Here is a 12,283-nt window from a genome sequence, read left to right as displayed (position 1 = left end):
GAAGTTCTTTTCCTGAGTTCTCTAGGCAGTCGTACAACACATGTTGTCTTTATCAGAGTCCCAGGTAAACCCCTTCCTGAAAACATCTGAAGATTTGGTTTTCTGGCTATTTTACTGATTACAGTTATATTAGTATTTCACTTACTGATCGTCTCTTTTACTGCTGTTTCCAATTCTCTTTCTTTTTGAGCCAGCTGAGTATTGAACTCTCTCATTAACTGCTTTAAGGTGGAGTTGTGCTTTAACTCAATGTCTTCTTGTTCACACCTGTACAAAAATGTGAAAAAATACAGTGAGGAAATAAAATGTTTAAAGACAGTGTGAGAACAGTTTAGCAAGGTAGGAGATTTGGGAATTTCTCTAAAACTATTTTAGAATGGGATGGTTTTGAATTAAATGAATTCTGTGGGATTCAGGGAGGCTTTTTGTTCCTCTCCTATTGAATTCACCTGGAAGGCGTAGGTGTTTCATTTAAAAAACAACCCAGAATTGAACCCTTCCAAAAGATATGGATTTTTTGCTGAGGAAGATGAAGAACTTGAAGTAAAGAGTGTGTCACATAAAAGCAGATTTTTTTAGGGAATTCCTTGCTTGAGAAACCATTAGAGTGCTGAGCAGTATACCGCATTTTTGTGCAGCACATATGAACAATTCTTGGTACCATTTGAACACGAAACTCTCAGTACTAAGTTTTAATAAACTTTGTTTCCTGTTTGAGGAAAATAGAACTATATTTTATGTTCTGGCAATGCAGAAAACAACCATCGCTAAAACAAATCAAAAGCAGTATTACTTTGCCAAAAGACAAACCACTTTTTAAACTGATGACTCAAATAGCATTTTATGTGTTCATGAAGTGCTACTTTCTTGCTCTTTTCTCAGCTCTTTTCTTGCTGTTTCTCTAAGTCTACTTAGAAAAATGACAGAAAAATACCAGTCATTATTTCATTATTACAAATTGAGCTTTAAAAAAGTATTCTTCAGGTTTTAGTGGTTAAAGATAAAGCAAAGAAATGGTAACATGACCAGGAACAAAGAATTTACCTGATTTTCTGCTCCATTTCTTCTAAGGACTCCTTCTTTACGATGTCAAGTTCCTGCTGATGTTCTTTTCGCAGAGTACGTAAGTCTTTTTGAAGATTATTCACTTCTTTGCGTAGTTTCTGTTTCTCCTTTTCAGTCTCTTCCAGTTTAGTCTGCAAGTCCTGCTGCTGGTTCTGCATGTCACCTAGTAACTTCTGCAGCTCCAAACCAGATTTAGCCTTTTCTTCAGCATTTTCCTCAAAAGCTTTCAGACTGTCATTTCTTTCCTCCAACTGTTGCTGTAAACTTTTTAGCTTTTCTTCATATCTCAAACTCATATCTTCCATCTCAATCTTATGCACTTCATTTTCCTTCACTAGATTATTTTGCAACTCTTTTATCTTCTGTTCTAAAGATTGACTGACTGCCTCCTTTTCCTGCAATCTTTTCTGGAAATCTCCAATTACATTCTCCATATCAAGATGTTTTTGTTCTTTAGCTTTTAATTCTTCCCTACTGCTTGCTAAATCACCACCACAATGAGCATGCTCATCTGCTAACAATGAGTATTTTTTGGTCTGCTCCTCAAGTTCTTTCCTGAGGCTTTCAGTCCTACTCTGCTCCTCCTGATGGCTCTTCTCAACATATTCTAGTTTCTTAAGGAGTTCTTCCTGTTTGTTTTGCAGTTCTAGACAAGAGTCATTACTCTCTTGTTGTTGCTTTTCATACTTCTGCAACAATTCATCTTTTTCGGTTAAGCCCTTCTGTAACAGATGCATTTTCTCTTCATATGTCTGTTGGATGCTCTCAAGCATGTTATTTTTTTCTTGTTCTACAGCAGCTTTTACACTCTCTACTTTTTGCAGCATTTCTTTCTCTAATTCTGTGGAATCTCTTGTTGACTTAATTTTTTCTTCTAAGGACTCAATTTTGGCCTCTCTCTCCTGCACTTTTTGTTCCAAGTCTCTTAACTGATTTTCTCTATCTTGCTTAAGCTGCTGTTCCTTTTCTTCCATCTGAGACATCAATTGCTTTTTAATAGAACCTATTTTTTGCTCTGCCTTCTTTTTCAGATCTGCCAGCTTAGTGCTGTTCTCTGCATTCAGTCTCTCTTCTAATTCTTTCAGTCCTTCCTCTTTGCTTTTAAGTATCGCTAACTTCATTTGATCAAATTCCCTCTCCTTTGCTTCAAATTCAGCTGTCAGCGAACCTATTTGCTTCTCAAGATTAAGCACTTTTTCTTCAGCCTCTTTAAATCTATTGTCCTTTTCAAAAGCCACCTTCTCTGCCTGCTGGAGTTGCCAAGCTATCTCTTTTTGCTGTGTGTCTTTTTGTTCATTATACTTTTTAAGTTCCTCCATCAAGGAATCATTTTCTGAAGTTTTCTGAGCAATGTGTTCTTCTAGTTCAGCAATTCTTGCTGCTTGGTTTTTTATCTTTGCAGTTAACTCACTTTCTTGCTTTTCCCTCCTGTTTTGCTTTTGTTCCAATTCACTTTTTAAACTATCGAGATTCTTGCTTTGTTTAGCCAGCTGCTCCTTCAGTTTATTTAACTCTTCATCTTTTTTATTGGCTTCAGTATTGCTTAATTCAAGTTTGCTCTGCAAATCTTTAATAGTATCATGATTTTGTGTAAACCTGGTTTGTGCTTTCATCTTCCACTCTGACAGCTTGGCTGTGCAATGATCTACCTGCTCAAGAGCTGATGCTTTTTCTTGACTCAGTGTCTCAACTCTGGACGATAACTCCTGTACCTGGTTTAACAACTGCAACCGATCCTCTTGATGTTGCTTGCTTAACAGAGACATGGCTGCTTCCTTCTCTGTTAAACTTACCGTGCTTTCAAGTCTAACATTAAGGTCATTAATTGTTTTGTTGAGAGCAGAGATCTCAGATTCTTTTTCCTGGAGTTCCTCCCTCATTGAGGTGACAGCATTGATATTTTCAGATAACTCTTTCCTCAGCTGTGTTATGCAAGTTTCCTTTTCGGATGCTGCTTGCTGCTGATGCCCTCCCTCTTTTTGCAGCTGTTCCTTTTCTGTTACAAGTCCTTCAATGTCAGCTCTCATTGACATAATTAAATTGTCCTTCTCTTGCAGCTGTTGCATCGACTTTTGCAATGAAGTACTTGCAGCAGAATGATGCTCTGTTACTTCTCTAAGTTGAGCTTCTAGTTCAGGAATCTTACTTGTTTTAATTAATACTGCTTCTTTAACTTTTGCAGTTCGGCGCTCGCAATCTGCAATTTTGCATGTTACTATGCCAATTTTTTCATTACATTTTTCAATTAATTCATTGCTTTTTGTTTGCAATAAAGCTTCAGCATTCTTACAGTAAGCATCTAACTGGGTTGTAAGTTCTCCTGACCACCTTTTAAATTCAGTTTCTTTTAGTTGAATTGCCTCTATTTTTTTCTCATAATTTTCATGATCTTTATACTGAGAAGACTGCACAGTTTGGAGTTTCTCTTCAAGTGTTTTCAGTGTATCAGCCAGCTCGGTAATTTTGGCTTTGTCCTTTTCTTCAACTGCTTTCTGTTTACTGAGCTGTTCCTGAAGTCCTGACTGCTCCTTCAGGGAGTGATTAAGATCACTTTCCAATTTTTTCAACTGTGTTTTCAGGTCACTTTCCTTATCTGACAAAGCATTCACCTTAGCCACTGACTGCCTTAGTTGTTCCTGCAATTCCTTCAGGGACTCCTCCCTTTTCACCTGTTCTTCCTTCAGTCGGGTTATTTCTGTTCTGGAGCCTTCCTTCTCAGCACTGAAGGTGGCAAGTTTCTGTTTCAGGTCTCCAACTTCCTGCTCTTTCTCTTGCAGTTCCATTTCATGTTTTTCCTGGAGCTCTTCAACCTGCTGATTGAGTTTCTTTTCCCAACTCTGGGTAATTTCTTCCAACTCCCTCCTATGAGCCTCAGCAAGACTCTCTAGTTGCTCTTTCTGATTAGATTCCAGTTTTGACACGGCATCATTCATTCCGGCTGAGCTGGCATGTGCCATTTCCAACATTTTAGCATTGAATTCGCTCTCTTTCTGACTGAACTCCAACTGCATTTTTTCAAGCTCTTTTTTTAGTTTAGCTTCCTGCTCAGCAAGTTTCTTTTTGAAAGTTTCCTGCATATCTTTTGATTTCTGTTTAATTTTCTCCATTTTGTTCTCCTGACGTTTCAGTTTACTTTCATACTCTCCTTGTAAAGCACTAATTCTCTCCTCTGCAGCAAACAGTTTCTGTTTAAGTTCTTCCACTTGCTTGTTCTGTAACTTCTTCATGTGTTCAATTTCATTTTCCTTCTCAGTTAGACTGCTCTTTGTCTCATCAGCCTCTCTTTGTAGATCCTTCAGTTGACATTCGTATTGTTGTGTTAGAGAGGTTACTTTTTGTGTATTTTCATTGCTTTGGTCTTGCAAATGCTGCTTCAGGTCATGTACCTGAGAGATGTATGCCTCTAACTCATTCTTGACTTCATTCAGCTGGGATTCAGTTCTTTCTAGCTGCTCTCTAAGTTGCAATTTTTCACCTTCAAGATCTGTCAGCTTTTGCTGCAGCTTTGCTAATTCCTCTTCATAAATCTTTGCCTGCTCATTAGAAGTACTCTGATGAGACTCTGAAAGCTCCTCTAGCTTTGCAGACACCTGGACAAGTTCAGCTTCAGATCTTTCTGCAGATTCCTTTAGTTTCTGTTCATGTGTTTTTAGTTCCTCCAGATGTCTGTCTTTCTCCTCCAATGATTGCTTGAGTTTGTTGAGTTCCTCTTTGAGTACCTTCTCAACACCTTGAATAGACATTTCGTGTTCTTTTAACATCATTTCAACCTCTTTGTTGTGCCTTTTCCTCTCTTCTTCCAACCTTCCTTCCAATTCTTGCTTTGCTTCACACACTTTACTATTCAATTCTGAGAGCTCTTGTTCTAAATCATGACGTATTTTTAGTGCTTCTGATAGCTCAGAAGACAGTGCTTCTAATTCTGTTTGTTTCACATCAAGTTTTTCTAATGTTTTTTCATTCATCTCTTCTATATGTGCACGGAAAACTGTTTCTTTCTCTTTCAAAATTGTATCTATCTCTTGTTCTTGTTTCTCTCTCATTTTTTCTATTTCAGTTACTTGTTGTTGCTTTAAGATTTGAAGTTTTTCTGTCCAAAGCTTTTCCTGCTGCTGTTTCATGTTCTCCAATTCTTTCTTGTGTTTTTCAACTATATCATTGATTTCCTTATTGTGCTGCTTTTTTTCAGACTCCATCAGAGTACTTAATTCCTCTGATTGCTTTCTGTCATCTTGTGAATACTGTGCAAGAGAGCTTTCCAGTTCAAGAATCCTCTGTTAGAGAATACAGTTTTAAAAGAATATGAATATTCAAAAGGTAACAAGTTGATTAAATTTTAAAAAATCTCACCAGGTTCACATAACTGCAAGTCACTTATTCCATTATTTTTAGTGAATATCAACTTTTTAGACAAGCCTTTCATTCATCTAGTTTGTTCTCAACTTTGCTTCCATTATGGTGAGTTCAGTTATTTAATAAAAATTTTTCTATTTCACTGCAGTGAAAACAGATACAATAAAAACTTGGAAAGAATTTAACTAATTCAAATAAAATAATTCACATTATATTTATGAGATATATGTTCACATTTTCTTATTAAGCTAAAGTACCCATACATAGGATGAAAGATATCGGGAGTCTACATGAGTATTATGAAGCTTTGTACGTATCTCCTGATTTATCTTAATTCCAATTCTCATGGAAATGCTGCTGTAAAGTTAAAACGCTTCTATAGGCAAAACTTCCAAACTAATATTTGGGAGTGGTGGAATAATGTACAAACTTGCATTAGCAGATAATACAATCTTACCCATTACATAAAGCAAAGGACACTTCAAAAATTTAAGCAAATTTTTTACTTACTCAAGTATCCTTATAAGTGTTTGTATGGTAGCAGTACCCAGAAGTTAAACAGTTTAAAGTTTAACTCTCCTGTATAACATACATAAAAATTATGTAGATGGATACAAATTCATATTCCATGCCGTGATATAAAGTGAATGTATTTCTATATTTGCCATCTAATCTTGTAAAAAACTAGGGGCTGCAGCATACCATGGCAATACTGGCAATTAAATTTCTGTCACTACAAGAAGCATTGTGAGATTAAAACAACTGAATCACAATAAATCCACAGTATTTGTAAACCTGTCATAGTTAAAAATATACTGAAAGGAATTCTTGTAAACATCTACCCTTTTGGAATCTTTACTCACAGTTCTAAAAGTCTCTACTTCTTGATGCATCTTCTGAACTTTCTTGTCGCACTCTGACTGTATCGCTTTCTTCTGCAGCTCTAATTCTTCTAAGGCTAGGGATTCTTGCTGTTCTTGTTCTTGAAGGGTTTTTAAACACTCACTCTGATTCTTTTCCTGTATCAAAAATTATGATTAAAACAATAAACTATAAATATAGTCATCACACCTTCAAAAACAGTATAATAGGATATTTGCAAACCAGATAATAGGAGTCATATACTAATCACCTGTATTTTCTCCACACACACAGAGTTTGTATTTCATCTGTGAAAACAAAATTGTTATAAAACACTTCCATTTTCTCTTCTTGGAAACCATTTGTCTTCTACTTCTCTTTGTATGAAAAACATAATGCAATCCAGCCTTTCATTTTGGTTTGTTTACCACAATTAATTGAGGGTAATACCTTAAAGGAATAAAGGTCTGTCCTTGCTTGATTCTACTGCTAATGTATTTTTGAGCTTCTACCCCTTATAATTAAAAAAATAACCTGAGAGACAGGTAGAAAAATATAGTCAGGAAGGGACTGTCAAAGTCCCTCAATCCTAGTCACCAACCATCATGGAGGAGCACAAATGAGACTCTACTATTCATTAGGTAAAATTATGTGATGATCTCAAGTGGATTACAGCTTATGAAAAAGAGCAAAGAATCCCAATGATTTCTCCCAGCCTGACCTAGAAGAAAATTCTTTTCTGAGGTCAAACACGATGAATAGTTAAGCCTGTTCATATCACACAACACAACCAGACATAATGACACCAACACTTCTCAAATAACAGCCTCATTCTTTGTACCTCTTTTACTCTAGTTGCTGTGGCTAATTGCCAATGATCCAGAGGAAGAAATTTAAAAAAATCAAGCCTAACAAAAAGAGTTTTCAAAAAAATAAGTCTTTCCAACAAGATGCAACTGTTAGTGAGCAGTGATAGTGATTAATTATCATTTTTCAGTCTGGATCACTGCAGCTGCTTTCTGTTCATGTTGCTGAAGTCTCTGAGCTCTTTGACTTTTGGAGGACACTCATATCTTTGAGTGCAGAAGGACTCTCACTGTGGAATAGGGTCAGATTAAGACTTCTAGTCTCACCTCACACTTAGAGAAGTGTCTTTCTACACATTTTAGGGATACTTACAAGAGCTGCCTTCATCTTCTCCTGGAATGCCTTTTCTTGGGCCTGTAATCTCTCATTTAGCTCCTGATCTTTGGTAGCCATTTCTTTTTTATGGAATTTTTCTAGTTCAGCAACACGTTCCTCTGAAGATTTCTGTGAATCAAAGTCAGAAAAAAACTAATTTCAAAATACTGAATAACAAAACACTTTGTATTATTTCTTAATGAGAAAAGCAGTGGAACAGAGACAGGAAACCAGAACCAACTCTTTGCTCCCTTTGAATAAGTAACAATCACTTGGAGTGCTTAATATTAAGTCCTGATAGTTCTTATTTTCAAGCTTGAAGTTGTGCATCTTCCTTCTCAAGTCTTTCACAGTTCTACTAAAAGAAACACCACATTTTCTAAAGATTCTTCTACCAAGGTGAACTTAGCGTTTTCAGTTTCAGTTTAAATGTGATAATAAATCGAAAAGGAACTTCTGCCTGTAGCTTTCCCTGTATTCTTGTTACTTCATGCACCAGAAAGTCAAGCGGTGATACTCTATGTAGACAGCTATCTACAACCCACATACATGCTTTATTTAAGAATAATGTAATGCAAGTCAGTCATCTCCCTAAAGCATCAGTGTATTCTCTCAGAAAAATTAATAACATAACAAATGTCAGCCAAGAACTGCAATCTAAAGGTGTTAAAATTTACAGCTTTGCAAGGCATTACTCCTCCAATTCCTACCTGAATACGCCAGATAAAGCAAATTTTAGCAACTCTTAACTAGCAAACAGTTTGGCAACAAGTTCTTAAATGTTTACATATACTGGGCTAGGATAATCATTAGAAGTACTTAGTATTAAAACCCAAAATCCTGGTGGAGATGTGTGAACTCACTGCCATTAATTTCTTCTTGACTCCCTTTAAAGTCTCAAGTGTACTTCCAGTAAATAATTTTATTAAATACCGTGAAACAAAGAGTAATACTGTTCATTTTTACATACCTCTAATGTACTGATTTTAAACTGTTAGAGGGGAAAAAAAAAAATCTATATGGGGAGATTTCTATTTTGTCTTAAGTAAACCTTTAATCCTAGAAATTAATTTTTATAGAATTCATTAAATAGCAAAAATTCTGTAACAAAGTTCTGATATACTAATGTATTTTACAACTATAGTTTAATTGTAATTGAATGATTAGATGAAAAGCCAATAATACAGGGTGAGTTTCAGCTTTTACCTTCATAATCTCAACCACCTCTTGTTTCACTCTGGTTAACTCCCGTTGAAGATTTACCCTCTCTTCCTCACTTGCCTTTTCTACTGCTTTGATTTTTTCATCCATTTCCGCCTGCAATTTTTTCCGGGCTTCCTCTGTCTTTTGGGCAATACTCAGAGCCCTCTCAAGCTCTTCAAAAGCTGCAAAGAAAAAAAAAGTATATAATAGTTGAGAAATATCTATGTCCCTTGATAGAAGAACAGTTGTCAGTAACTGTAAATTACACAAGTAACAGAAGAATGAACTTAGGAATCCATCAAGAATTCACATGGGTTTATTATCTAGAAAGGAAAGAGAATTGACAAACAGCTGTAAACATCTTCCAATACATTCTGTAGCTTCTATTTCTTCCCCTAAAATCACTATAAAATACATAAACCATATAAATAAACTATGGCTCCTCTTCTGGCTATACGTGCTGAATAACTTTGAAGAAGATGAAAAAAGCTGCATTAAGAAAAGGCAATTCACACGTTGTTCTTCCACTAAAACAAGCAGATGGAAGCATAAACCAGGAATGACTGCTATGCAAGTCAAGTTTTACTGAATCATGAAGAGTTCTTCCTGAATAGAACACTGAAGTATAACACCAGGCACTTTGTTTACCTAAGAGTTGTTCATTTCAAACTGTACAACCTAGATAATCTTATCTTTAAACTGTGGGTTTGGTGGAGTCCATACAGATGGCTTTGCTAATTTCATTATTTCACTATTTACTTTTAATGTAACCTACTATCAATGCAATTCAGAGACACTGGAAAAATGCTTGTGTGTTATGAAGACTGTCCTGTGCTTCTAAACTTCGCAAATAAAATGTAAGAAAAAAATACTAAGATTTGCTCCCAGAAAACTTGAATATCTGCAAGATGTTTCAAAAGAACACTCAAGCTGCAGTGATAAAATCTATTTACATTTGCATAAGATGCATGAGTCTGCTGAAACACATTTTAATTTACAAATTGGAAGCAATAATTCCACAGCTTCTTCCCATGCTAAGAAGCACTGTATAATACTTGATTCACTTCATAGATGATCATTTAGATATAAAAAGAAAGCAAATCAATTCCTGTGTCATTAGCTGTTTTTATTATTAACATTATTATTATTATTCAATACCAGTATCCGAGTTCCTCACTGAAACTGATGGCAGAATCTATATAGAATTACACAAGACTAAAATTTTATCACTATTAGGGAGATCTCATTTCCTGAATAGATCATGAATGTGGACAACCCCTGCTGCATATCAAAGGAAAATTCAGTCCCAGAACAGTCTACTATATGGTTAATTTTTTTTGCATAAAAGAACTTCAGCAAAACACCTCTATAAAATTCAAAATCACAGTGCCAATATCAAGACTGTAATTTATCAGAACGCTAAAAAACCTACAGGTATATTATTCTACCATACCCTGGACTACTTGGATATTATTCTGGGAGCAGACAGAACAAAATAATTTTTCAAGTGTTATTGAGTATGCTAAGCTTTCTTCCACTTAGTTCTATCCCAAAAAGAAAATCATAATAGACACACATATCTAGTTTCCTTGATTCACCATTACTTAGTAGGCATTCACAGCAATTCTCATAATCGTTGGTTTTTTGAAACTATCTTTAATAACATTCAGGCATGAGTTTGAAAAGCGAATAATAATTTCCATTCCACATCTTCTGATAACATTCAAAACTGAAGCTTTTAACCACAATCTATACTTGCAGCATTGTCTAAAAAGTAAGTTTTCAAGTAACTTAATTCCATAAAGTTACATTCACCCAAATTTTGACCTTTTCCAGAATTTTCTTCTGTTTTTTGAGGAAGCCTTTCTCTGACTACTCACAGCAACAACCATGTTTTAGGGCAAAACAGGGTTGTTATTGACCCTGGCAATACCAAAGCACATCATTGTATCCACTTTTTCACTCCTGGTGCTGCTTAAATAATAAATACTAAAACTCATTACAAAAAATTAAGAGCACTAGAGATTATTTCAAACAACAAAATGGTCTAAAACACAATGCAAGCATGCATGAAGCTTATAGCTCCTTACTTTCCAAGCACAGTTTTTCACCAGCCCCATCAAGGCATTTGCCACCTGGGACCCACAGGACTCAAGTCTTCCCCCTTGCCACCCCAGGCACAACTTGGTTATGAACACAGCCTGCACAAGTGCATTTGGAGAATGGCACCGACTTCCCTGATGCTTCACTCAGCCCTAACAAAAGCAGGCACAGCCAGCAAAATTGGCCAAGTCCTTCAGTATTACAGAATCATAAATGGCTTAAAAAAAAAAAAAAGACAAAAAACCAAAACCACCCAACCCTACAGACCTTTACAAAGTATAGCTTGAAAATAAAGCCTGCAAGTAAAAGATTAAGTTATTTCACTTCTCCATACATGTTTTCTGATTCTTGTTCTGAGCAACATATACTTTATTTTCATTTGAGAAACCTGTTACTTCTGCAAAAGGAAAAATAATGCATTTGCCATAGCCCACAAATCTGCCAAAGAGAAGATCCAGGTTCACGCTAGGATTGACTACTGATATGTAATAGCTGAGCAACATGCAGTACGACAGCTGCATCATCGTAATCGCAAGCAGGATGCTAATACAAAAGCTAGACAAAAGCTGATGGATAAAACGCCAAGGGGGTATGAAAGCACAAAGAAGCAACACTTCACAGAAACACACTTAGCTCTCTAAAAGTTAAATTATATGCATCTCAGGCACTTCTAGCACTTAAGCAAAACAGAACATTTTTATTCAAAGTAGTTAATTCTAGTATAGGATGACACAACCGAGTTTCAAACCAGCAGAGGGCTAAACTATCATCAAGTAGACAGAACATGGTCTAAATTATTATTAATATTTTTAATCTATGGGAGATTTTAATTCTACTGTGGATAAAAGGCTGGAATAATAGTCCATATTTTTATCCAAATACATCTACTCTGAATGCAAAGAGTAAAGCTACTGCCTGTGTTCTTCCCCAACCAGCAGAGCTATTGTTGAGGGAAGATCTTTTAACCAAGGTACTGGTTAAGTCAAGTCTCACAAAGGCACACTGGCAAATCCGAAACAGTAACAAGCACACCAACAGAGTCTCAGGTGAGTTTTGCAAAATCCCATTCATGTGACCAAGCCAGAGAACCTGGAAACCTTCCTGTGCAGTATAAAAATTACACAAAAAGAACCTGAGCAGAGTTTAAGAAATGCAAGGTTGCAAAACTGATTTTTCTAAAACGTGTGCTAGACAGTTGACTGCTATACATATGCTACTCCAAATTACCAGTCTCAGTTCCCTTCGCCTTGCCTCTCCTACCCAGTTTAACACCAGTCTGTACTGCAAAGACTTCTTGCTTACTCTCCTGGTGCTGCAGATGTGTTATCTTCAAACATAGTGCCATCTGCTGCTGAAAATTGTGAAGAAAGCACTAAACAGGATGGCAAAGGAGGGTTTTACCTGTTTTCTTACTGAACGCTGAGAACAGGCATCTTGTCAAAAGATTGAGAAACAAAGGCTGAATTAATTTCCTATAGTTGATTTGTGCATCTAGGCACGATTGTAAATTCACAGT

At 36.0% G+C, this 12,283-nt stretch overlaps 1 protein-coding gene across 7 annotated transcripts in view; it reads right to left on the bottom strand.

Moving 5' to 3' along the window:
- The window catches only part of GOLGA4 (golgin A4), a 71,101-nt gene that overhangs the window by 23,429 nt on the left and 35,389 nt on the right, over nt 1-12,283 (bottom strand). For 6 of the 7 annotated variants that reach the window (XM_072853599.1, XM_072853600.1, XM_072853603.1 and 3 more), the window contains 5 exons: nt 8,668-8,846; nt 7,459-7,590; nt 6,282-6,437; nt 1,045-5,339; nt 146-267 (listed from right to left, as the gene is read on the bottom strand). In XM_072853599.1, coding sequence (XP_072709700.1) covers nt 146-267; nt 1,045-5,339; nt 6,282-6,437; nt 7,459-7,590; nt 8,668-8,846 — 4,884 coding nt within the window. The remainder of the gene's footprint in view (nt 1-145; nt 268-1,044; nt 5,340-6,281; nt 6,438-7,458; nt 7,591-8,667; nt 8,847-12,283) is intronic. The other variant, XM_072853601.1, reaches the window with a different exon arrangement.

This window comes from Ciconia boyciana, chromosome 2 (assembly GCF_034638445.1).
Source record: "Ciconia boyciana chromosome 2, ASM3463844v1, whole genome shotgun sequence".
Lineage (NCBI taxonomy): Eukaryota > Metazoa > Chordata > Aves > Ciconiiformes > Ciconiidae > Ciconia > Ciconia boyciana.
This window is presented reverse-complemented; position numbering and strand designations above follow the sequence as displayed.